At 26.6% G+C, this 26,290-nt stretch overlaps 4 protein-coding genes and 1 long non-coding RNA gene across 10 annotated transcripts; 3 read left to right on the plus strand and 2 right to left on the minus strand.

Annotated features, from left to right (window-relative positions):
* Positions 1-419: 419 nt before the first annotated feature.
* On the plus strand, positions 420-2,693 carry LOC127289854 (40S ribosomal protein SA). Its single transcript, XM_051318075.1, has 6 exons — positions 420-557; positions 1,037-1,199; positions 1,284-1,495; positions 1,691-1,978; positions 2,191-2,415; positions 2,518-2,693. The coding sequence occupies exons 2-6, from the start codon at positions 1,067-1,069 to the stop codon at positions 2,599-2,601; spliced, it is 942 nt and encodes a 313-aa protein (XP_051174032.1). The 5' UTR covers positions 420-557; positions 1,037-1,066; the 3' UTR covers positions 2,602-2,693.
* LOC127289855 (SUN domain-containing protein 1-like) lies at positions 2,692-4,624 on the minus strand. Its single transcript, XM_051318076.1, has 8 exons — positions 4,433-4,624; positions 4,101-4,235; positions 3,820-4,019; positions 3,714-3,753; positions 3,477-3,628; positions 3,245-3,412; positions 3,085-3,168; positions 2,692-3,018 (listed from the first exon to the last, which is right to left on the minus strand). Exons 2-8 carry the CDS (start codon positions 4,231-4,233, stop codon positions 2,884-2,886), a joined length of 912 nt encoding a protein of 303 aa, XP_051174033.1. The 5' UTR covers positions 4,234-4,235; positions 4,433-4,624; the 3' UTR covers positions 2,692-2,883.
* Positions 4,625-4,841: 217 nt separating this feature from the next.
* LOC127289852 (abscission/NoCut checkpoint regulator) lies at positions 4,842-7,282 on the plus strand. Of its 2 annotated transcripts, none has more exons than XM_051318072.1 (6): positions 4,842-5,026; positions 5,277-5,482; positions 5,829-6,060; positions 6,209-6,358; positions 6,572-6,715; positions 6,796-7,282. In XM_051318072.1, the coding sequence occupies exons 1-6, from the start codon at positions 4,979-4,981 to the stop codon at positions 6,982-6,984; spliced, it is 969 nt and encodes a 322-aa protein (XP_051174029.1). In that variant the 5' UTR covers positions 4,842-4,978; the 3' UTR covers positions 6,985-7,282. The 2 variants fall into 2 exon arrangements, with proteins under 2 accessions (XP_051174029.1, XP_051174030.1); XM_051318073.1 differs by having other exon boundaries at positions 4,866-4,926.
* A 1,132-nt stretch (positions 7,283-8,414) lies between these two features.
* On the minus strand, positions 8,415-26,253 carry LOC127289851 (BAG domain-containing protein Samui-like). Of its 2 annotated transcripts, none has more exons than XM_051318069.1 (2): positions 25,867-26,253; positions 8,415-11,789 (listed from the first exon to the last, which is right to left on the minus strand). In XM_051318069.1, exons 1-2 carry the CDS (start codon positions 26,044-26,046, stop codon positions 9,984-9,986), a joined length of 1,986 nt encoding a protein of 661 aa, XP_051174026.1. In that variant the 5' UTR covers positions 26,047-26,253; the 3' UTR covers positions 8,415-9,983. The 2 variants fall into 2 exon arrangements, with proteins under 2 accessions (XP_051174026.1, XP_051174027.1); XM_051318070.1 differs by lacking the exon at positions 25,867-26,253 and adding an exon at positions 16,856-17,391.
* LOC127289856 (uncharacterized) lies at positions 17,569-23,481 on the plus strand. Of its 4 annotated transcripts, none has more exons than XR_007844224.1 (5): positions 17,569-17,850; positions 18,020-18,085; positions 18,243-18,429; positions 19,193-19,428; positions 20,392-20,873. It is a non-coding gene; the product is annotated as an uncharacterized LOC127289856 (long non-coding RNA). The 4 variants fall into 4 exon arrangements; XR_007844225.1 differs by adding an exon at positions 21,012-22,093 and having other exon boundaries at positions 17,716-17,850; positions 18,020-18,429; positions 20,392-20,782; XR_007844226.1 differs by lacking the exon at positions 20,392-20,873 and adding an exon at positions 22,658-23,481 and having other exon boundaries at positions 18,020-18,429.
* Positions 26,254-26,290: the final 37 nt, after the last annotated feature.

Raw genomic sequence — 26,290 nt, forward strand, 5'->3', positions numbered from 1 at the left:
CTTTAGTAGTTGTTCATATCGGAAATGCTATTTCTATTTTTTTCGAAAAGAGATAAATAACATGAATAGGAAAAATAAATAAATAGTAAATAAATTTATAAAAATTAACAATTTTTTTTTATAATTATTTTAACTGTTTAAATAGGATTCTAAAATTATTCAGTAGCTTTTAATGATACTTTTGAGTTACGTTGATATAGCCTTACATTTCCTGTCATGGTTCATTAATACCAGGTGTGGTTGAAATCGAAATTGTCTCAACCATTTTGAATAAATCAGTATATTGGAGTTATTAGTTTTTAAGAATTTTGTAAAACTTAATATAAATTACTTAATACTTACTCTATAATGTAACAAAGAAATATAAGAATAGTTTTTTCAAATATCATACCTTATTTTCTTTACATTCGTTTCAGCAGCATTTAATTTACGCGCCTTAATTTTCCAAAATGGCGTGATTGGATGTGTGCACAAACCTGCGCGAGGCAACACCTGATTAGTTTCCAGTCCATGTAGACTTCTTTTCCTGTAGGGAATTCTCCTTGTGGCGTCTAAACGTAAGTTTTTCCTATTATTTTTAAAGATATTTCATTAAATATAGAATAAAATAGAAATTGTTTATAATTTAGAAATACAATGGAAAATTATTATTTAAAATATTATATCATTTAGTATAAAATATTTGTATTAACAGTGATTTTTTAACAAATACACTGTGCTCAAGCACGTGGCATGAAAGTCACACGTATGAAGGATTTTAATTAAAATAATGTAACATGTTTTAATTGATTAATATTTTGCAAGTGTTTTGAAAATCATTTGTAAGATAATAGATTTTTTTAAATTTACTTTTATAGGCATATTAACAAATTAATTCGAATATCGAAAGTTAGGTTATGTTGTTTCACATGTTTTTCAAATTTCTTTAAAATTAATACTAATTATTGAACTTTGAAATTATAAATAAAATTGATGTATTTGTATATTTCTACAAGATATTAATAACTTGTTTTTTTTAAATTATTTAAAATTTCAGGTTAACTCGTAATTCAACCATAACGTTAAAATGTCTGGAGATATTGAAGCATTAGCTCTTAAGGAGGATGATGTTACTAAAATGTTGGTCGCCGGTACCCATTTGGGTCACGAAAATGTCAATTTTCAGATGGAACAATATGTTTTCAAGCGCCGTGTAGATGGTAATTAAATTTTTTTTAATTTTTCTAATCATTCTTCCAGATATTTTTTTTGATTTAAAGTTTACATATATTTATCAATTCTAGGCACTGGAATTAACATTATTAATTTGAGAAGAACATGGGAGAAACTTCTATTGGCTGCACGAGCTATTGTTGCTATTGAACATCCAAGTGACGTCTTCGTCATCAGTTGCAAGCTCTATGGTCAAAGAGCCGTCTTGAAATACGCCAATCATACTGGTGCAACACCCATTGCTGGACGTTTCACTCCCGGTGCATTTACAAATCAAATTCAGGTATTTATCATATTTTCTTTATAAAAAATTGAATCGATCATTTTAAAAACAGTTAAATGAAGAAACTCTTTTTGTCTAGAATGCAAATCTGTTGGCAAAAAATGGCTTAATCTTTTCTGATATAAATTTAACTAATTCTTAAAAAGTATGAGAAATAATTTATTTTCAATTAATAATATGAATGAATTTTTTAAGGCTGCTTTCAGAGAACCACGTCTTTTGATTGTTACTGATCCAGCAACAGATCATCAACCCATCACTGAATCCAGTTACGTTAACATTCCCGTTATCGCTTTCTGTAACACCGATTCACCATTGCGATTTGTTGACATTGCAATTCCATGCAACAACAGAAGTTCCAACAGCATTGGTCTCATGTGGTGGCTTTTGGCTCGTGAAGTACTTCGTCTTCGTGGTTCCATTCCACGTGAAACCAAATGGGATGTTGTTGTTGATTTGTTCTTCTACAGAGATCCAGAGGAGGTAAGAGAGATTTTTTTAAAATCGAGAATTGAATTTTTAAATTTGTAACAATGAATTCTAATACATGATGACAAATCAATGTCCAGAATATATATATCTGTTGGTACATATGGCTTAATCTTTTCTGAAATTGAATTTTTCTACTTGCTGTGCAAATTTAATTTAAAGGAATGAAATTTTAATTTTTTATTACTTGATAATGTAAAATATAGGCTGAGAAAGAAGAACAAGCGGCTAAGGAAGTCACAGGACCAGCACCAAAAGAATTTACAGCTGCTGAACCAATTGCTTCAGAAGGTTGGGGAAATGATGTTGATACTAATCCAGCAGTAACTGAAAGTTGGGCTGATGATGGTGCTCCAGCTGCTCCTGCCCCTGCTGCAGCGGCCGCTGCACCAGCAGCACCTTTTGCCGCCACCGGTGAATGGGCTTCACAGGTAATTTTAAATTTCATAAAAATATTTTCCTTCAATTTTTATTTCGAGATAAATTCCTTTTGGAAATAAAGATTTGAAATAAACAATTTATTAATTCTCCAGGTTCCTGGACAAGATGAATGGACTCCAGCTCAACCACAGGCTCCAGTAAGCAGCTGGGGAGGTGGTTCCACTGACAAGTGGTAATTATACATTCTTTGCGAGGTATAAAACTTTTTATTACGATCGAATCTTGTAAAGAAGAAGAAGTTAATAAAAAAAAAGAAAAACACAGAAAAGCCTTAATTTCTTTTTTATTACGTTTTTACTTCTATCACACAATAAGATTCATGATTTTTACGCAGTCTAAAACTATATAAAAAAAAAATACTATACAAATTAGTTCTAAGCCTAAAAATAAAGTATAAAAAAAATTAGCCTTTCAAAAGGCTTCACTGACATTTTTTTTTCCTGAAAAATTTGGTAATGTTAAGTATAATTATTATCATCAAATGGTTGACCATGAACCTTGAATCTATAGACGCAAGTGTATTCAGGATTGCCCCAATTTGAATGTATTTCTAATTGTATTCGCTTGAAAGGAAATTGACTTATTTCGCTATTCTGAAAAATATTGAAAATGAATTTAAAATTTAAATTAATAACTAATTTTTAATAGAAAACTATTACCTTGACAGAAAAAGTTTGAGATGGTGATCCATTGATGTTATAAGTAAAAGAATCGAGATTAACGAATTCATTTTGAATGTGTCCCTGGATAGCGAAAAAAAAATGTGAATTTCAAAAAATAATTAAAATTTTTTGAATATAAAGTTTTAATTTGACTTACATAAATGCTAAACATTTTTGGTGCTGCATCAATTGATCCTGTTATGGATGCAGATACGGGGATATTTTCCAATGTTACGTGACTAATTATTGCAGCACGTGCCAATTCAATGATAAATTTTCCACAGGATCCTTTGAAAGCCCAACATTCACCAGCTTCAGTCCATGGCTAAATGGTAATTTAAAATTAATTTATGTAATTAATTGAAATTTTGTTATTTCCAATAATTTACCTGTATTATTTTTCGTGGAGTGTGATAAATTGGTTTCCAAAGAGGAATTCCAAAAAAAGTAAGTGTAACAGAATGATATGTTTCCGTGTCTGGTGTATCTATTACACATCCACCAACTGCTTCTGCCGCGAAATCTGCCATTTCATTATATTCTAAAACAATTGTTTACATGTTTTTATTTTTTCTAAAAGTTTTTTTTTTCTTCATACAGTTGAAATCGTAAAATGATTCATTTACCTTTATGCCCACAAGGATAAAATCTACCTAAATGAAGTCTCTGAAAGAAAATTAATTTTATAACAAATATAAAAGAATGTTATAAAGTTGAAAATTTCAATATTACCAATTTTTGAAGCATTTTTTCTAGACTAAAAGTTTTTGTTTTCAAACGAAGAAGCTCTTTCTCCATGGGAGATGAACATAATTTTGGTACATCTAGAATATCGGAATATTTGCAATTATCATGTTTTTTGCAATCAAATTTTTCTGCAAACGGTAGCATCTCGTCCTTTACATTTAAAAATGCATATATAAAAAGTAAACCTAGAGATGTATAAATTTTAATTTGGTATTTTTTTTCAGACTAACAAGAATTTTATTGAAAAAAATAATATATTAAATTACCTGCACCAAGTGCCATTAAAAGTAATATTTTTAAAACAGGGCGCATCCATTTAAAAAAGAAATAAAGCAACTTTCTCATTCTAAGTAAAAGCCATAATTCTAATATTAGAATTCCATGTCTTATCCTGCACATAACTAAAAAGCATAATAAATCAAATATATTATTAAAATTATAAACTTAACCTTACATTTTAAAAATTTTATGTTTCTAATATATGTTGAAGTATTTTATTAACTCTTGATTTAACATATAGTAATTTTTTCAAACATAATAATATCCTGTTGTATAAAATAAAAAGAAAAAATCTAAATAATAAAATTGAGAATATTACCTAAGATGTCCTTTATAATTCTACGTTTGACACTTATTGATAATGAATATTATCAAATGCATATTACATTATTTCAATTAATAAAGTTATCTTCATTTATAATTCTATAAAAAAGTAAAATAATAAGCGAATATTTTTCTAAATTTACTTGATTATACAAGTTAACCCAAAAGCTGTCAAATTTGTTTTAAATTTGTCAGTTAAATTACGCCCTCTACAATTTTATTATTGGTCGGTAATGTAGCATTAATTATTTACAATCCTCAGTCGATAAAAGAATGTCAAAATTTTTGGCCGTATTTATTTGCAAAAAAAAAAATTATTACCTATAATTATACTTATTAAATTAAATTGAAGAAAAAATAATACCATAATCCCTATGATATATTAAATTTGCTTTGATAAGTGTCGATAGTACAGAAATTGCTCAGCTGTAAACGTTTATACGTCATATTTTAATAGCGCTTATTTATTATAAAATAACAAATAATTGTGTAAGTTTTGTAAATTGCAGATTATTCTAGAAACTATCTTTAATAATAGATAATGTCATGTAACACATGTCAATCAAAATTTTCATTATTTCTACGAGAGGTAAGAACATTTTTGACATTTATGATAATAGAGGTTAGAAGGTCACATTCATATTTTTCTCATTTATTTAATAGTATAATAAAATTATATTAGTATAGTTCTATCTAATTAATATATTTTCAAAATTTACAAATTTTCTAAAGAACTTATTTTCATTCCTAGAATTTCTATAGTGTGTAATGTCAACTACTGTTTGTTATTCAACCTTTGTTTTGATATTTGAAGACAATGATTCAAAATATTTTTTCAGAAAGCTTGCCCTAACTGTGGCTTTTCATATTGTAGTAAGTGCCTGAAGTATAAATGTGAAGTTCCTAAAGTCGGATTAAAGAAAGTCTGTGGTCCATGTTTTAGTAAAAAAATGGATACAAATACTGAAGATAATAATTCAACGAATCTACATACAATTATGGATCAAAATAATGAACCTCTAGCTCCTGTGGATATCACAAACAAGTAATAATTGTCAAATAACTCTTATATAAATATAACGAATTTGAATTTAAAATTTCCATTCTATAAAATTAGTATTACTTCTAATAAAATTGCTTTTTATTGATAGTAAATTCTAAATTTGATATTGAAAATGATGTAATATTTTTTCTTTGTATTTATTACATTACTTTTTTATTAATTTATTATTATATAAATATTTACAAGTAAAATAAATCATATTCTATGATTTTCATCTAAATTATAACTTTTATTTTGCTAAACATTTATCTTGATAAAAATTTTTTTTTTCATATTACCATTTGAATTTATTTATTTTAAAATAAAGTGAAATTTTTTTTAAAAACAGATTGGATTCTTTGGAAAATCCAGCAAAACCACCAATAGTTATGTACGCACATGGAAAACATTGGGACAAATTGAAAATTGGTTTAGAGCCAGCAGATCAAGAAATTGTTGATCGCTTGAGAAAATTGAAAGATGAAGATGGTAAAACTTCACCTCCTAGTGTTGAAGATATTAAACGAAGATTGGCTTTGTTGAAAGATCAAAATCCTGACGTTTCTCATAAACCAATGAATGTAAAGAAAATTTACTTTTTTTTTTATAAATAACTTTTTCTTTTTTAAATACAAATAATAATTAGGAGTTTAATTAATTAAAAAAAAGAAATAAACAACATGTGTATTTCTTATAAAAATATTTATTAAATCTTAAAATTGATTGTAGATACACTATGTTGATAATAGAAGCGACCAAGAGAAGACAGATGATTTAATAAAAGAATATCTGACTAGATTGGAACTAGCGGCACGTAATGATCCCATTGCTGAAATTCAGTCTCGACTTAATTATCTAAAAGATCCTCAGCCGTCCACAGTGAGTAGAAAATTAATTTTTTTATACAATAAAATACTATTTTTTTCTATAAGAAAACAAAATTTATTATAAATATGAATTAAAATAGAAAATAATTTTTATTATTTTAATAATAAAATTGTTTAATTCTTAGATAGTAATAAAATTAAAATCGAATTTTTAATTAGAATATTAATGATTATAATAAATTTTAAATTAATGTTTTTTTCCCAGTCTTCGTCGAGTATTCATAATGCTTATTATGATGATGAGGATGAAGCATCGATAACTAAGAGGATAATCAAAAAGGCTCTGGCGGAAGCTGCCTTGGAAAAGAAATATGGCGATGTTGATGAGATAGAAGACATGGAAGTTGAAGTAAGTGAAATTCGCTAATCTCTTCTCGATCTATAAACAAAATTAAAATTTATTTAAGTAAAAATTATTTTCTCCTACAGACAGCACACATGAGCACAGACGATGAAGATGAAGCTTGTGTGATGTGTGATCAAACTACAGATTTAATACGTTGTCAAGGATGTCATAATGATCTTTATTGTACACTTTGCTTCGCAGACAATCATGATGACTTTGAATTGGGAAGTCACACGGTTGTTCCTTTTAAACCAAAAAAGAAGTCGAGCTAAAAGTAAATAATTTTTTATTTTTTTAAATTGTCATTGGTACTTTTTAAAGGATAATTTTTTTTTTTAAACAAGATTTTATATTTATCTCAAGACATATATATTTATATATATTTCTTCATTTGTACAGCTTTTATAAACACTGCGAATTAATTGTGATATTAATTAGATATTCGTTAAAAGGACCAAGAAAAAGATGATACAAGTTTTACTAAAAATGCACTTAATTTTTTTTTTTAAATAGGTCATCGCAGTGATGACAATTTTGTGTAGGAAATAAAATTAAAATTGTGCTTATAAATTAGTTTTAAATTTCATTATTTTACTATACAGGAATATTTACATTGTGATGTATCTTAGTGGTAGCTTTTGATTTTTTTTGAACAGAATTTTCATACTTTTCTCGATGGGGGTAGGGATGTTTATCTGCAGTCGCGACGCAAAATACTCCCACTAGTCATTATACTGACCGATTCCCAAAGTTATTTTTAGATTTTCATTCGTCGGAGCTTTGCCAAGATTCAGACATGGGAGACGTTACATTTTAGAAAATCTTTCTTTTTAATATATCCGGTTAAAAAATATATTTAAAGTTTATGATTTTTTATTTTTTTTTTTTACAGGAGGTTTCTAATGTCTAGAAAATATATTATATATGATATTTTGAAGAACATTTTTATCATGATTTTTTTTTTTAATTTTTAAAAATTTATTATTTACATTATTGTTTTTAAAAATTTACTTGAGAAAAATTTTATTGAAATAAGATTTTTTATTAATGTCACTGACACGAATAATTTTTCCTTTGATGTGCGCATATTATTAATTTACAAGTCTTCTTCATTTTATTTGCACTTTACAACTGTTACCTATATATACCGACATTATTTTTCAAGAGAATGTATGAATTATGCAATATTACGATCTATGACTATGAGAGGCTGAATCGCACGCTTTCCCTTTTTCTCAACGAAGAAGGGAATAAATTCCATTGCAGCTTCCATGGGAAACTTTATTGACTTGCTTCGTCAATAAATTGCATTGTTATAATAACTATCGGTTTTATTAAATAATAAATGTTGTTACTGGATTACTATACAAATCTGACAAACTCGAGGAAATATAATTAACATTAATTTCATATTTTTACCGTATATGTTTATTTTTGTATTTAATTCAATAATTATCTTTGATTATATTAATGATTCATTAACTGTGAATGAAAATCCTATTTAAATTGTCGGTTTTATTATATTTATTTCTGAAAGCTTGTTAATTTAATCATTCGTTTAAAAATGTTATTTTATTTAAAATTTACTATCTATAATTTAGAAAAAAATTCATAATGATTTTTTTTTCAAGTTATATTTAGATATCAAATCCAAATTTGATTTATATTATAAGGATGTGCAGGGGAAATTAAAAGAAAAGAGTTTCAAACGTGAGAGAATGTTTAATTATACTTTTATCATAAACTAATTACATACTCGTCCTCGGCATTTTGTACAATGTTCTACCTTTCACTATCCTTTTTTTTGGAGACTTTATCTCGCAATTAATAATACAAAAAACAATAATTGAAAACACGATTTCATCCCTAAAGGATAGGAAATATATTTTACATAAAAATCTTATTAAGGAGAATGAGGATATCAAGTATCACCTTGAACAAAAATGGGACGATGGCTGCTTATCTTTCAATTAACACTAAAACGATAGCTTTCAAATCATTCACTCAAAGAAACAAAACAATTTTGTCTTTTCCAAAGAGAATAAACTTTTATTTTTTTAATGAATTTTTTTTTTTTTATTTCATGAAGATAAACAGTCATTGCAAAATTTCGTACACACTAGTATATATATATATATTTTTTTTTTTGAAGATTTAAAAATATTACATGCACGGCTCATATTCGATCACACGTAATTTATAATATAAGACGTTCGCAAAATCGATTCGAGCATTCATCATTCATTCATCAATAAATTAAAAAAAATAATAATAATCACGTAATAATCGTCCCTCTAATACTGAACGAAGAGAGGCGATCTTATTACTCTTTTTTTTTTCTACTAGTCTCGTATTTTAAGTTGTATAGCATATATATATAAAAAAAAATTAATCATAGATCCTCCTAAATGAAAGCAAATTAGATTTGCTAAAAATTCTCCAAAAATTTTCTTTCATTATTATTCAATTTTCTTTTTTCTTTTTTAAAGGCAGGATCCAAATGCGATAAACGCTGCGCGGAAATACAAAAAATATGATCGATATATGACAAAAGTAATTAAATCACTTTTCAGTCGTTCATAATGGAACAAATTAAATACTTTTCTCGAGTAAGTAAATTTTTCCATAATTTTTTAACAATTGTTTTTTTTTATGAAAATTAAAATATTCATAAACATGCAAAAAAAAAAGTGGATTATATCCAGTGTTAGATAAAAATTTATTTTTCCAACACTCAAAATAGACTTCTCAAAACAAAAAAATAATTTTAACATTAATTGTTTATATAAATAATCCAAGGTTACGCATAATTATTGATTTGATATGGCACCATAAGAAAAATGAAGACATTTGCACAGCGTTTTTTTTAATGAAAAGAGGCGCATTATGCAAAAATCGAATAGAAACGATATAAATTCATTTTGTATTCTTCTTTCATTTTTTTTTTGCCAAGTTATTCTATTTTCAATAAACTCGTTAGAAATAATTGCATCACAATCTTTGGATTTTTATAGAGTTTAAAATTAAATATAAACTATTATATATTATATTGTGCGTGAATTTCGTATCTTTTCTATTCAATTATTTATTTTTTAAATTGCCTAATTTCTCACTTCAATTCTCTGAAGGTATATAATTTCTCTTTTAATGATTAAAATGTATTTCCTCGCGTAAATTGTTTTCTCATTTCTCAAGTGTCTTTTCGAGAGATACTTTTGTTTCTAACTAATTTTCTCAATCCTTGAAATAAACGCGAGGCTTTTGCTCGAGGTTATATTGTTTCATTATCACTAGATTTGGGTCCAGGAAGAGGTATCGGCTCCACCGAAACTGGCGCTAATTGTTTCTTCGTTTTTTTCACCTTTTTCGGTGATTTCGCTGCTTTTAGGATTTCCTGCGTCTCCTGTGAATTAGAAATTTGATTTTCAATTTCTGATAAATTAGTCGAAGTATCGGGAAGTTGATTCTTAGGTTCTTCTAGTTTAGCATCATTTTCGGTTACTACAGTCTCAACTGGAATTTCTTCAACTTTGGAAATTTCAATTTGATTTTCAACTTGTCCAGAAGTGTTTGCACTTATTTGATTCTCTTCTTCTTTAGAAACAATTGATAAAGAATTGGGACCCGGAGGAAGTGGAATGGGTTTGTTGTCAGCAGGCTCTTCACTCTGTTCAGTCTCTGTCGATGGATTTGTTGTATTTTCATTATTTATTTCTGATAATTCTGTTTTTTCCACTTCTTGTCCTGGTAATGGAACTTTAGATTCCAAGAGATTTATAGATTCTTGTATACTTTTGATGGCATTTTTTCTCGCTTGTCGCACATTTTCTTTACCCTCAGTTTCAATATCGTCGAGTTTTATTAATTCTCGTGTTAACATTTCATCGAGATACATGTAATCTTTGTTTTGTCGTGAATTGCCATTGTAATTTTTCACCTGCTCGTTGAGTGAATTCACTTCATTTTGAACGAGTGCAACCCTCTCGAGGGGATCTTTAGGAAGTACTTGCTTTGGTTTAGGGGCTTCTGGTTCTTGTTTTTGTTGTTGAGGCGGTTGTTGATTCTCTTGATGTTGTTGTTGCTGCCGCTGTGGATGTTGTTGATGTGACTGTGGCTTCTGTTGTTGTTGCTGTTGTTGAAATTGTGATTGTTGTTGGGGATGTTGGAACTGCTGTGAATGTTGATGAGGCCAATCTCTCGTGAATTGACGTTCAGGCTCTTCTCGTCCCCATTTGGGTTGATCAAAGAATGCTTCTTGAAAATGTGATGGCCAATTTTGTTTTCCAAATCGTTCATTGTAATGCGAGGGTCTATGAAAATTTGGAGGAGCTTGAAATTGCGGTTGTGATTGATATTGAGGTTGAGATTGATATTGTGGTTGGGATTGATACTGTGGTTGAGACTGAAATTGCGGTGGAGATGAAGAATATGCAAAAGAATCATCATCTCTTTTTTTAGAAATTACTGGCTCATCTCGACCTTCAACAAAAATGGGAATATGTCTAACATTTCCCTGTTGTTGAGTTTTTTGCTGTTGAGCTTGTGGTTCTGGGGATTTTTCTTTTTCCACTTGCTCTTGTTGTTGTTGTTGGGGTGTAATTTCAACTCTAGACACAAAACGAGGTTGTTCAGTTGTCTGTTGAAATTCCTGTCTATTTTCTGGTGGAGCTGACATTGATCGTTGATTTCGATTAATTTTCTGTGGATTATCCATATTTATTTGATGTTGACCAATGTCGACGGTATTTCTGAGGCCGTATTGAGGAATTGGATTTCGTTTAAATTCTTGAAATTCGTGTCGAACTTCTGGTTCACCGTGTGAACTAACGGCACTTGCACCACTTGCTGCACTACTTCCACTTGCTTGACTTTTTGTATCCTCGTCTTGATGATTTTGATAATTGTTTCCACTACCAGAGCCTCGTCGACGATTTTTTAATGTACCTTGAAAGGGGATATCACCCCAAGTTGATCCAAGAAAATGATCAGCAAATTCTGGATGACGAGTGGCTAAGTCATCCAAATGAGAACGTAAATCTGTACGTCTACCAAAGCCGTCCTCGTCGAAATTAAAACCCTGAAACAGAAAATACAATAAAAAATGTTTTTTTAAAAAAAATAATAGAAAAGTGCAACTACTAAAATATCTCTTCTCTACTGTTTCACAAAAACGATTCATGCTCAGAAAAAATTTTTTAATTCTATTTTTATTACTGAATTTAAGAGTCTTTGTGCAATGAGATTGTGAAGCAATATATACTCGTGTGGGCGAAAACGGTGGCTATTTTGTATACCATTTATATCACCTTCTGAGTGAAAAACCTCATTAAGAAGAATGAATATCGATTTCTTATCGGTCTCTCGAGCTTTTATGTTCAGAATTAACTATGTTCATTGAAAAGGAATAAATAAATTATATTGCGGAAAATATTCAATGGCAAGTAAAGTCATCGATCACCATGCTAACGATTGAGATTGATTTGAAAGATTTGAAAGAAGGTTATTACTTTAAGTACGTCAAGAATTGTTATTTCCTTGATTTGAATCTTGAATTTAAGGACTTTTCATGTCTATAACATTTTATTATTATGAAGTTGCAGGATGGCAATGAAAGATATATTCAAGAAGACGTTTTCCCATTAAAATCATAATCATAACAATAATAATTTATCAGATAATATAATATAATACAGGGTATAAAACTGAATAAAAAAAGTTAATGTTTTCAAAACAAGATTTCTTAAGTTAGAATAAATAATAAAAACGACCACTTTCCAAAAGCAGAATGAAAAAGAATTAGTAATATGTAAATTATGTAGTTGAGACACGTAATGCAAATTTTCTAACAAGAGTTTTTCTTTTTTTTTTTTTTTGTCGACAAGATTTTATTTCTGGTTTGACTTGTACGGTTTTTCTGAATGACAAATATTCCCTCCTACTAATAATTGCATTCTCGAGTATATTTTCATAAAGTTCAATTTTCTGAAAAAAAAAAAATAATTCCTTTTTTTTTATTCAATATGAAAAAGCAAAGACGCTGAAAAACATGACCCACTTCTCTCGATCAATTTACACCTCTCTTGCGCATATAGTTATATATGAAAGGCATCAAGATCTAACCAAATATGGCTTCCTAATCTGACATAGAGACTGTCAAAACTACCAAAATGCCTACGCACTCGAGGAAAAAATTCACATAAATTACTGTCTGTTCCATGAAAAACGAAGAATAAGAAAAAAAATCCTTGAAATATATTTTTTCTCGTACTATAGTTCAAAGGACTTGTTTACAAAACAATTGTACTTTGACCTATTGCTTTTATAATTTTCTGCCCGCAACTATTAAGTACCTGGTTTAACAATTTATGTACTTATAGATATACAGATCATTACGTGAACAACATATTTGAATGTGTAACCCAACCCACGCTTCTGTCTGTGACGTCATAACAAAGTGTAGATACAAAAAAAAAAAAAAAAAAAAAAAAATCACTAGTTCTCAAGCAATGAAATCACTCAAATCCTCATAAAAGGAAGTGATAATTTTTAAGATTTCGCTAAACGTTTACCTTATAAAAGATTGTTTCTAAATCTGATACAAATAGTATAAAAATAATCAAATTTGAACAATAAAACGAAAAATTCTTTTCTATTTTGTATATTTTCAAAGATAATTACTTGTGCATAATATTCATAGTCTTTGTTTGAAAAACACCTGTATGACAGAAATTCTTGGATTACAGTCACAAAATTCCTGCATTAATTAAATTTTCCAAGAAAATCTATTAATGTAACAAATTTTTATGCATTTTTTTCCCCTCTTATTTCTCAATTTTAGAAAAATGATTCAAAAAATTATTTTCAGTAAAAATAAGACCTTATGAAAATTCCTTATAAGAAAATAATGTTAAAGCTGAAATGTTTTCATGGTATAATGTTTTTTGTATATAATATTTTCGCGATTATAGGTAATTTTTTATAAGAAATTTATTATAAAATTTTTTTTCTCAAATAATTATAAAAATATATAATTATTAGAGACTCTGTAATGAAATCATTACAATTTTATAATTATGAAAATTTAATTATAGAAAATAAAATTTTTCACGTGCATAAATTAAAATATTATAAAATTAAAATTAAAAAAATTTAATTACAGAAATTAATTAATTTTGTATTTTACTAATAACTATATATAGTTATCAGTAAAATACAAAATTACAAAACTATATATAGTTATCAGTAAAATACAAAATTAATTTCAGTAATTAAATTTTTATAATTTTAATTTTATAATATTTTAATTTTTGCGCGTGAAAAATTTTATTTTCTATAATTACATTTTCATAATTATAAAATTGTAATGATTTCATTACAGAGTCTCTAATAATTATATTTTTATAATTATTTGAGAAAAAAAATTTTATAATAAATTATCTATAATCGCGAAAATATTATACAAAAAACATTATACTGAAAACATTTCAGCTTTAACATTATTTTCTTATAATGAATTTTCATAAGGGAGTTAACATAAAAAACGAAATTATAACAATGAAAGTAAACTAATTGCGAGAGTTTACAAGAGTTTGACGACCTTCTGTTTTGGAACTCGGTTATTGGGTCAAGGTCATTTTCAAGGGTACAAGACAAGAAGCACGAATTGCTTTTCGTAAGAAAAAAAAAAAAAAAATTGTGCAGTGTTGTGCAAATTATGAAGAACATTACAATCGACCAGTGACTAATAAATTGTGAGACAAAAAAAAAAAAATTTAACTAGTCTATGATTAAAATCAGCAATAATTAATAGAGCATCAGTCATATGAAAGATTTAAATTATTTATAGCAGTGACTCTATAATAAAATTCCTTATCACCTATTTCCATCAATTGACAATATTCTTGTCTGCTATTGTCAGACAGGATCACACGTAATAATTTCCTGTAATTAAAAAAAAATTCTATATTTAATATTAATATGACGATTTTTTTTTCTTCTTCTGAGCCTGAGAACAATATTTTCACAGTAGAAAAAGAGATATTTTTAAATAAGTTTTAAAAAAATATATCAAGAAAAAAATTGATAATAATTAAAGGACAAAAATTCGTCTACAATGAAGGTTAAGATACAAATGCAGTAGAAAAAAAAAAAAAAAAGTGAATCGTCTCTGATCTCTGAAAACTGGGTGAATGTCACGGTGACCATAAGTATCATTTGATTGAAAAAGTAGGTCACGGCTTAAACATTCCCTCTTATATATATATATATACATCTTTGGCTAAAATAATCATTCCTTCTTTGGAATTCTTGCCAAAAGAATCCAATTTTTGTGAAATAAGATTTTTTTCAGAGTTCAGAGTTTTTAATTTGAAATAAAAAAAGCAAATTAAAAATCGATCATGCGTAATAAATTTGATTTTCTAGGGACATTTTGTCAATTAGCCATATTAATTAAATTACTTCACCTATATTACTTTGCTCAACTACCAATAATAAAACTCGTTTTACTATACAAGATAAATATTTTAATTGATAATTTTGAAAATAATATTAAGACGAATTTTTTTGCCCCAAATATAGATCAATAAAAGAAACGATTAAATTCTTAATATCCAAGTTCTTGAAATATATAAAAAATAAGAAAAAAAAAATAGGCAAAATAAATTGTTTTTGTAGATCAAAGTCTATGTATAAAAAAGTAAATTCAACTCTCTCTCGAGATTTTCTTTTTTTTTTGCGATATCATCGCGCCCACGTGATAATATGTTATATACGTCATTATTGGAAGAAGGCTCGACGACTTGGCACATCGTAAATATACGAAAATTTGCTCGTGCCGGTTATCCAAAACCGGTTTTTTTTTTTTTTGTTCCTCGAAGGAAAAACATTACGGTTACTTCAAGTAAAGAGTTGGCTTAGATCACGAACTAAAATATAAAATTAATTTTATTTATACGTATAGACGAGAGAGACACTTGGATTTTAAGAGTATAATCATATCTCGTTCCAAATCAAAATACAAAAATGATTTTGTAACATTTTTTCTTTTTTAAATATAAAAATATTGGGTAACAAGGATAAAAGCATAAATTAATTTTAATAGAAAATAATTATGTGGATGGTTAATGAGTATAAAATAACATTAATTATATCCAGGGGGTTTTTTTTTTGTGACATACATTTTTTTTCGAGATGAATCATGCCAGGTGATAAAAAAATCTATTGACTGAAAATTAAAAGCACAGGCCAAAAGAATATAGTCACGTTAAGAACATAAGATGAGAGTTTCGACGTCATTGCACGGAAAAGTTATTTCTAACTTCCACGTAACATCGTCGAAACGCGGGGAAACAAAATGAAACTGATACTAAGCAACAATTTCAGCGTGAAAAATGCACAGCAAATAAAAAAATAATAATACAACATCACAAAATAAAAAATAAAATTAGAATAAAGTTGACGTGTGACACTTAAAATGTAGTCAAAAATATTTTTGAAAACATGTCAAATTATATCTTTTTATATATAAATCTGTATAAAAATTTTTGTATATTGTGCATGAAAAATTGTTTGTAAGAAGCAAGCAGTAAGCAAAGCAAAAAATTTTTAATCAAAATAATTTTTCATTATTCAGAATTTATGAATTTTGTAAAGAAATTATTTTGGAATTTGTTCATTTTTGTGATGATCAAGGTTTCTTTAAACTAGAAAATATTTTCATTATTTTTTTTTTTCAATACAATAAATTGTAATTTTTTTTTTCTTTAAAGGATTTCTTGTTAATAAATTATAATTTGCAAAAGCCGTATAAAATGATTCTGAATCATGTAATTGGCACCTTGGGTGTAGATCTTGAATTTTTTGATCAATTAGATAAAACGTTAAAATGTATATTTTTCAACAAAGAATAATAAAAACGAGGAAAATATTATGTTATAAGAAGCTGGGGAAATATTCAAACAATTTAGAAGGAACCTTGACGAAAATTGTATCATCGCGCATGTCACCTTGATTCAAAGAGTTTTTTTGGAAAAATTCGTGGAAGGGGACACGTGGAGGGGAAATTGAGAAAAATATTTTTTCAACATTTGCCTTGATCAGGAATGATGATAGGGAATTTTTTTTTTGAGAAAGGGCACTTACAGGGAAATCGCAATCCAGATCGATCCCTCGTCCGAATTTGGATGCGTTGTCCAGCATGACAGGCGAGTCCATAGCTTGGACTCTGTTTTAAAAACGTGCTTATTCCTTTTTTTTAAATTTTATAATCACAGGATATTTTTTTAAGGCTATTTATTAAAAAAAAAAAATAGCCTAGTTATTAATGAATTTGATTTTGTTTTACAGGCTAAAAGAAGCTCGCTAAAAAAATGCCGGTAGAGGTTATGCGAGCGATGCCAACACGCTTCTAAAATCTTGTCAGTTACCGATTTTTAAAGATTATTTCTGTCCGGAATCTCTGCTTCAAAAAACTGGAAATAATTTGATCCTCTTTTTCTCCTTCGATTTTGGTTAGTTAATATTTTCAGCTTCAAAAAAATAAGTAATTGAACTATATCACTTTTTCACTGTTTCTTTTTTAGATTCACCAAGAATGAATTCAATTTTTTGACAACTTATTTGTTGTTGTTGAATGCACTTTAAATTCTGCATAGAATAAAAAAAAAAAAAGCGTGAGTGTCACGCATTAAACCACACTGAAAACTATTGAGATACTGTCATATGAGAAGGCGGGGGAACAACTTAAATGTGTTGGCACTGCGACACCACGTGATGCGCGCGCAAACCAAGTCGCGAAACTTCCAGAGAGTTCTACAACAACATGGTCTCAATAGATGAGAAGAAGTTTCTAGACTTCTCGACAATTCTTTAAAGAATGATGATTTAACAAGAAAAGTTGAGTTTCGATAAACTGAAAGAAGTGGGGCAGATGATGATGATGATGCTGTTTTAAGAAGGTGGCGCTACTTTATCGGAAGTTAAAAATGAAAACTGTGGGAGGTGGCGTTTGTTGTCTAGTATACACGTGCTACGAAATGTCAACTGCAAACACGTGGTCTCTTGAGAGGAATTTACATTATCAAAAATTTACAAATTACAGCGTGATTGTCCTTTCTACAGTGAATCTTTTTCTTCCGGTAAGTCACTAGTTTTTTTTTCCTTTTTTTTAGAGAATAATATTTAAATTATTTTTCAGAATTACAATTATAGTTATATATTTATTGTAAATATTATAAACCTCATGTATAAAAATAATTGTACTATACTAAGTATATATATAATTTGTAATTATTCTTTTATTTTCAGAAAATTCGTCAACTAAAAAAAAAAAGGATTGTAATGCAAATAATTAATTTTTCTTCCTACAAAATGGTGAAAATTATTATTATTTTTTTTTTTAAATCATTGACCAGTAAAAAGTTTCGATAAAAATTTATATTTATTTATAGTGAATCATCGTTGTAATTTTTTTTTTGTATTAATTTCAGATCTGGCTTTCAATGCAATAATTTTTTTTTTTTTTTTTCAGAAAACTTTCTTTTATACATTTTGCGGGGCGCCAGGCAAGGTTGTTTGCCTGACTCGTTCACCTGGCTCCTTTTATAGAAAACGTATACACTTCCCCCCTTGAGTTCTTTGCAAGCAGGAAACTGCAGGGACGACGATTTTTATATATGGAAGCGACAAGATGCGATCATCGGCACCGAGGCGTAATGGTAATATGCCTACATTATAAATTTCTTCAAAAAAGATAAATTACCCGTGAATTTTGCTTTATCGTTATGGTAGCATTTTGACTTAATTAAGAGATTACTAAAGTCCTTTTATCGAAATCATTTAAGATATAACTAAATTTTTATAATATTTTCATTATAGAGAATTATAAAGTATTATTAAATTTTTTTTTTTTTTACTAATTATACATTAAAAATGAATCAATATTTTCAAGGTAAAATTTGAATTTAAAAAAAAAAAAAAGATGAAATGGAATGATAGGATTATTTTTATTCGAGTGCGTCTTTTTTTAACATTGTGACTATTGTTTTGAGAATTTTTTTTCACCTATCTTAAGGGTCAGGTACTACTGAACTATAAAATTCTTATTTGAATGTTAGTCATACGATTGGATTTTGGCAATGTTCCAAAAGATCTCTATTTTTCTTTGACTGCATGCAAAAATACGCTTTGTATTTCAACACATTTATTCTGTGTACGGACTGCAAAAGTCGTCCTTGTTTCACGCAAATTAAATATATGCAATTCGGAACTACAAAATTTTATTGATATTTCTATTTAAATTAGAAAAAAAATATATATCTCGTGAAAAATTGGTAAAATTATTAGTAGAAAGAATGATTAAATTAATTATAAAGTGTTTTCTTTTTTTTTTTTTGTTTGTGAAATTTATTGATCAAGTTTTAATTAAACTGATAATATTTGGAATTTAATTTAATATAGAATAATAATTTTTTTTTCAAGTGTATAAGCGGAAGCGGAAATTAAGCCGTCGAAGGGCATACACATTATGAAATGTCTCTATATATTCTTGGCTGATTTCCAAATATGTGCAGCTAATAAACTTTTGTTGAGAGTTTTAAGTCTCAATTATGGAATATTTTACAAAATATAATAAGTTGATTGCAAAATCAGAACGCCATTTGAGTCGCGGAAATCTCTTTTAAAAGTACCAGAAAAATTTTTAAAGAAAAGAAAAAGTAAGTGAACATTTTTTTTACATTTAGAATTTATTCACATACAACGTTCTATACACAAATCAATTGTTATATGTTCTTGGAAATTTAGTTAATGAAACTTGAAACACCTGCACGCGATCATAAAATTGACCTTTTGATAATATTCAGAATTTTAAATTAAATGTGTTGCGCAAAAATAATGATTAATTTTTTTCAATTTAAAAATTTCGACAAAAATTTTCCATATTTCTGGATATTATATTTTAAAGGCTAATTAAAAAATGAATCGAGAGAGAATTTATAACAACTAATTATAATTTATGAGTCACTTGTGTAGTGTCTTAAATAATAAAAAAATGAAGCACACCTTCAAGTCTCGTAAATTATAACAAAAATTTAATGAAACAAAGTTACAATAAAAAAAAACGCATGTTTTTTTTTCATGAGAAGGTTATTATATAGTCTAAAAATAGAAATCGCAGTACTTTCAATGCAAGGATTTCTTGTTCCAGAAAAAAAAAATATATATATATATAACTCTACTTTTATCTAGTTAACGAACAATGTAAAATTTGTTACACTTCGTTATTCTAAATTTTCGTCTCAATGGATATAAAGCTTGTTAGCTCAAAATATAAACGTGGGTAGTATCGTCGTAATTTAAAAAATAATTCAATGAATTATTTTCTTTTTGTTGTATAACTTTTAAAATTGTAAAAAAAAAGAATAATTGTTTATAAATTCAGTTCATATACAAAATTCAATTTCAAAAGTTTCAAGTGTTGCCATCTTACGTGATCTATGCGTACTTTTCTCTTTGCCAGAAAAATATTTTTTTTTTTTTAAACCACTTATTTAAATTATCAACATGATGTTTTTTTTTTGTAATTATCAATAGAAACACTTTTTGAAAGATTTTTTTAAAAGAAAAATTCTAATAATCTTGAATTTTTTTTATTAATTTATTATTATTTATATTTTCAGTGGAAATTTATTATACTAAATAGTTTCAAAAAAAATATGGAATAAAAAAAGAGATAAAAAATTTCTTTTTAAATTAATTAAAAAATTCGAATTTTTATAAGAATTAATCGAACTGAATAAAAAAAGAAAAAAAAATAGAGGGATCTCGAAAAGTTGTAGGATCATCGATAATGACGATCGATGATCTACGGTGATCGATAGATTCATTAGGAGAACATGAACTCTGAGGAGGTATTCTTGACTAGCAATGTTACTACTCTCCCATTTTGTGACGTCAACACCTTCCTGGTATAATATAAGAAAGAGACAGGTTCTTGGATCATTGCGGCCATTTTGACTTTCCATTTGTTAACACATGTCGTTACTGATGGAATAATTTTATTTTCAACAAGTAAAAAAAATAATTTGTCAAATTAGCCTTTTTAAACGCTCAATAGTATAAAAATTTCAATTTTTCATATAAAATTAATGTTTTTTAATAATTTATTTATTCTATATTAAATTATTACACTCAAAAATTTGATTTAAAAAAAAAAATTTTCAAAACAAAATTTTGTAATGAACAAATTTTTTTGAATATATTTTTATAAATCATTCTTAGCAGATATATATTTTTCTAGAGTGATTTCCATGACAAAAGAGTTGACGTGTTTAGGATATATAAAGAAGATATCAGAAGTTCGAGAAAAAAAAATTTTTTTTCGGACAAAAATACAGCTCAAAAACTGTTCATATAGAAACTTATACAGAATAATAATGATGGGAGTGGCACAGATTATATTAACTTATCTATATATATATATATATATATATATATATATATATATATATCTTTGCAGATAAAAAAAAATTGATTTTAAAATATTGTTCGAGAATTTTATTTTTGAAAAATAATGAAGAGAGAAATGGTACTCGGATTAATTTTCATTTCATATTAAAAAGTAATAAAATAATTTGTGAATTATGTGCCAGTAATTTGACATGGATAGTGCTATTGTAATTATTCTTATGTAACATAAGAGGCATACCAGTAGAGAACGAATTGTATAATTCACTTGCCAAAGACGATCTTATATATATATATACAGCGAGAGACAGTGTAACTATTATACAGGTGCACGAGTATAGAAGCAATAAATTAGCACATTACTTTTTGGACAAACTTCAAAAATGCCACTTAACAGTGTTAGATCAAATTGTCTAATACCCAATTCAATCAAAATTCAAATAGGAATCTCATAAAAATTAATATTTCTTATAAGAAATAATTTAATTTTAATTATTGTAAAATAACTAAAATAATTTTATAAATATTTCTCTATAGAGATTAATATTAATTTTTTGAAAATAAAATAGAATTATTAGTTAACAATTATTTTAATTATAGAGAAAAATGGAATAAAATTAAATAGAAAATATATGGCGTGTTGGCAAATATAGCAAGGTGTTTCGACATTATTGACACCTTCTTATTACAGTATGTCACGTGTGTATTGTTAATGTATAGGAGAAAGGAAAAGAGCAGAGCTTCAATGTGCTGTCACATTATAATCATGAGGGTCATATGAGTCACGAGGAAACGGAAAAATTAACATAAGAAATGAGATCTCATTTCGAAAAATGAAACGCTGTCATCAGATCTATATAAAATAATATCTCAATATAAAAAATATTTATTAAATATAGCAAGAAGCATATATATATATATATATATATATATATATATATATATATATATATATATATATATATATATATATATATATATATATATATATATATATATATCACAGGAAAAGTTTTGGAAAACGAGAAATTTTGTGCAAATTTCCAAGTAAAATTAATTGCCAGAGAGAAACCCTTTGAAATAGTACACCTTTAACACAAATCGTCTCTCTCTCTCTCTTTCTCAGACGAGAATCGTGTTAAAATTGGACGACCACTCGCACAATTTCAAGCAGAACGAAATATGACAGAGAATCGTCTCTTTAGTCTGGGAAAGCCACATAAACCTTGATTTGTGCTTAGAAAAGTTTTAGAATTTGTCATATATATATAGTGAAAGAGAAATTGTGACATAAATAAATTATTTAATATTTATAATATTATAATAAATTTTGAAAATTTTATAAAAAAAAAGGTCAAATAAATTTGATAAGGAACAAAAATAGTAAAAAAAAAATGTTTCTTCTAACTTTTTATCGATTAAAATCTGTAAGTGAAATTAATTTTTTTTGACTTGAGAAAAAAAAATAATTGTATATAGATTACAGACAAAGATTTGAGAAAGATTCAAAAGCAGCAAAGCGATGCATTAGCCTTTCTCGTTTGGAATCCAGGAATAGATGAGAAAAGATCTCGCGTTGAAGAAAACGAGAATGGCAGCGACCCTTGAGCGATCTTGTCACAATAAATAAAAGTTAAGAGTTTTGTTGATAGATTCTTTTTTTAATATTTTAGACACTTTGGGAAATATTTGACTATTTTTTTTTTTTTTTAAGAATTTTTTTGCCGCAAAAATGAATGAAAATCTAATGAGAAACAATAAGTATATTGTTAAATTGAGTGTAAATCAAATTTGAAGTTCTCCTTCTGTTAGGATCAATGGTTTCTATTTTGAGAGATCTCGAACGTTCTCTAACTTCTTCGTGGCCAACGACTTAAACTATTTTCCCCTTTCCATATCACATAGTGAAAAATTTATCTTATACAATTTACATTTAATAATTTAATTAATAACTTATCCGCTTAATTAAAAAAAAAAAACAGGAAAAAATCAGTTTAAAAAAAATTAAACAAAAAAATTCAAGTATTTAGTATATATAATTTTATTTTCTTTCTAAATTATATACTTTCTTGTTTGAAATGTATTTTTAAGATAAAATCGAGTTCATGTGTGATCAAATATCAACAAAGAAAATTTGGCGTCTTTCCAAAAACAGGGAAGCAAAATCTCTCTCTCTCTTTCAAGACTCCTTTTTCTCTTTTTTATGTTATTAAATATTCATGAAACTGTAAATAATATACAATTCTATAAAGTCCCCAATTTTTACTAATGAAACTTGAGAAAGCTCGGCTTTCAAAAATATAATCGTCAAAACATTTTATGAAACTTTAGTAAAAAATAATAAAACTATGGTTTCTCAATAGAATTCATTTTTGAAAATTCAAAAAAATAATTTATTTTAAATTTCTATTACTTTCAAGTTCTCAGTTTAATTATTTATATACTTGTAAGTAACAAAAATATATCTTGTAAGATTGATTCTAAAATTTCATTTAGAAACCAAAATAACATGAATCTTAATTTATTCTTTTGACGTTCTTAACAGTTTTCTTTTTAACTGTTTTTTTTTCATTTCATAAAGAATTGCTTAAAAAGAAATAGTGTTAACGTTTGTATAGTTGAATACTTTAAATATTGAAAAGATTTTAATATAAAAGATAAAAGCAACTAAAAAAAAAAGTGCTTGACTCACTTTCAAAGTTTTTTTCATTATGCACAAAAAATTAAAAAGAAACTTTCTTTGCAATTTGTCACTGAATCAAATACAATCAATATAATCTATAATTTACTAATTATTTATTATTATTAATATTAAATATTAATTATTATAATAATTTAATTAAGATTATTGATAAAAATAATTTTTAAAAAATTTATTTAAAAAAAGTATTTCTATAAACTATAAACAATATACTCTATTTGGAATATTTTTCTTATTTAAAATTTGTAATTTGAAACGTCGTATAAAGCGAAAGTACATTTTGCTATAAAAACATTTTGGCTCACTGCCCAATAGCATAAAAATAAAATCTTTGCAAAATTAAATAGTCAGATTGTCGCCAGTGTAATTTTATTTTTAAAAAAATTGTTTATAACAATTAATTTATAATTAGTAGATCCTCAAATTCCATCATCAAAAAAATGACTTAATTGCAAAAAATTTTGTTATTCTTTGATAATTGTTTATAATTCTCGTGTAAAATCAAAAATAATAGTTCAACAACCTTTTTGCCAACAATTACAAAAACAACAAAAAATCATTATATTCAATTTTTTTATAATAATAAAAATAAATAGTCTTTTATTTCTTTTTTAATAAAAATAATTGAGAGTACGAATTTAGAAAATTATAACGTCTCTACTCTATAATAAATGTGAAGGAATGAAATAAAACCCTAACGAAAAGAAGATGAGTCACTAAGGTGCAGAAATTATTATTCCTAAGGTGGTTCGATGAAATTGGGGTGGAGTGAGTTGATTTCAAGGATTTCCTTTTGAAAAAGGAAGGATTTTTAAGATTAATGACAACAGGAAATCGTTCAATTTAAAAATATAATGCAAGTTAACGTTTCATGTGGAGAATATAAAAATTTTACGAAAAATAAATTTTATTATAGAAAAATATATTATGAATATGCGCGTAATTCAAAGATTTAGAACACAGACGGTTTACATTAATAATCTATGTTACTTGAATTGATTATTTATGCGCAAGAAATGATTAATTTTCTTATTTTATAGAAAATATATTTTTAAAAAAATATATATATATTCAGAAGGGAATAACCGCTAATAATTGCAGAACATTTATAATTGAATGTAAAGGCGTCGATATGTATCGGTGTTGAAAGAATCCATTCATTAACATCATGATGATCGCATTAATAATCAGAATAAGTGATCAAACTATAATAAAAAATTTTAATTTTGAATGATGATCGTGAAAAAACAGATTAAGAACTACATTAATTTATAGTGACACGTAAAACTTATGAGTTCTTGATAAAAAATTATCACAGCGTAAAACTTTTGTAGGCTAATCACTATTATTGCGTAGTGTTAATTTAAAAGTTATCTAATATAAAAGCAAATTATTCAATGACCTGAAATTACATATTAAAAGAAAATTTTTTCTAATCTATTTAAGTATCCATAAATAATGTCAACAGTGTAACATTTAAATAATTCGTGTTAATAAAGCAATTATTTATCACTTGATTTTAAAAAATGAATAAGAGGATCATTATTTATAACTATATTATTTACTACATAGTAAAATACATTGTTTCTTTTTATTCATTGTTTAAATCATATAAATTTAAAAGAAATTGATAAGAGAAAGAAACATTAAAAGAGAGAATCATTTAATTACAAAGGTAAAAGTAAATCAATTAAACTAATGATAACAACAGTGAAAAATATTAAATATTAATTAAAAATGAAAAAATTAGTTTAATTCATTTTATCTTTTATCTCCGTTAAATTTTAAATCGAGTGTTTAACGGTTTAACTATTAAAAAAATGAGGTTATGTGAATTTATATTTTAAAATATATAAAACAATTACATTTTTCTTAACTCAACTTCAAGAAGAGATATTAAATTTATTTCGAAGTTGAATGGAGATTATATCGTCAAGTGATAATTGTTGTGTAATATTGGAAAAAACAAAAGAATATAAAAACTCACTCTGGGAAAATTTGTATGCCGTTCAAAAGGATCTCGAGACATTCTCATGTTTGATGGTTCAAAAAAAGAATTTGTGTCTTCATCAAAATGTTGTTTAATTTCTTGTAAAATTTCATCTCCAGTTTTGCCTCTTAATTTGTCGCTAACTCTAGGTTTTTCACGAAAATAAAAAGACGACATTTTTTGAAAATCAAAAAGAAAAAAAATATATACTAGTTCACACTTCACTCAAACTTTCCTTTTGTTTATCATACACTAAATTATATAAAACTCTTATTTAAATTGAATACTTTATTAATAATAGTTTTTATATTTATTTTTAAATGTAACAAGAACTATCCAAATCAATCCTAAACAACATTCTCGTCAGACGCTTTGCGTGAAACTAAACAACGCTTCGCGCCAATTGAAGATAAAGGCACCG

Source organism: Leptopilina boulardi, unplaced genomic scaffold (genome assembly GCF_019393585.1).
Source record: "Leptopilina boulardi isolate dan_hultmark-lab unplaced genomic scaffold, ZJU_Lbou_2.1 LbouV2_51, whole genome shotgun sequence".
Taxonomy (NCBI): Eukaryota; Metazoa; Arthropoda; class Insecta; order Hymenoptera; family Figitidae; genus Leptopilina; species Leptopilina boulardi.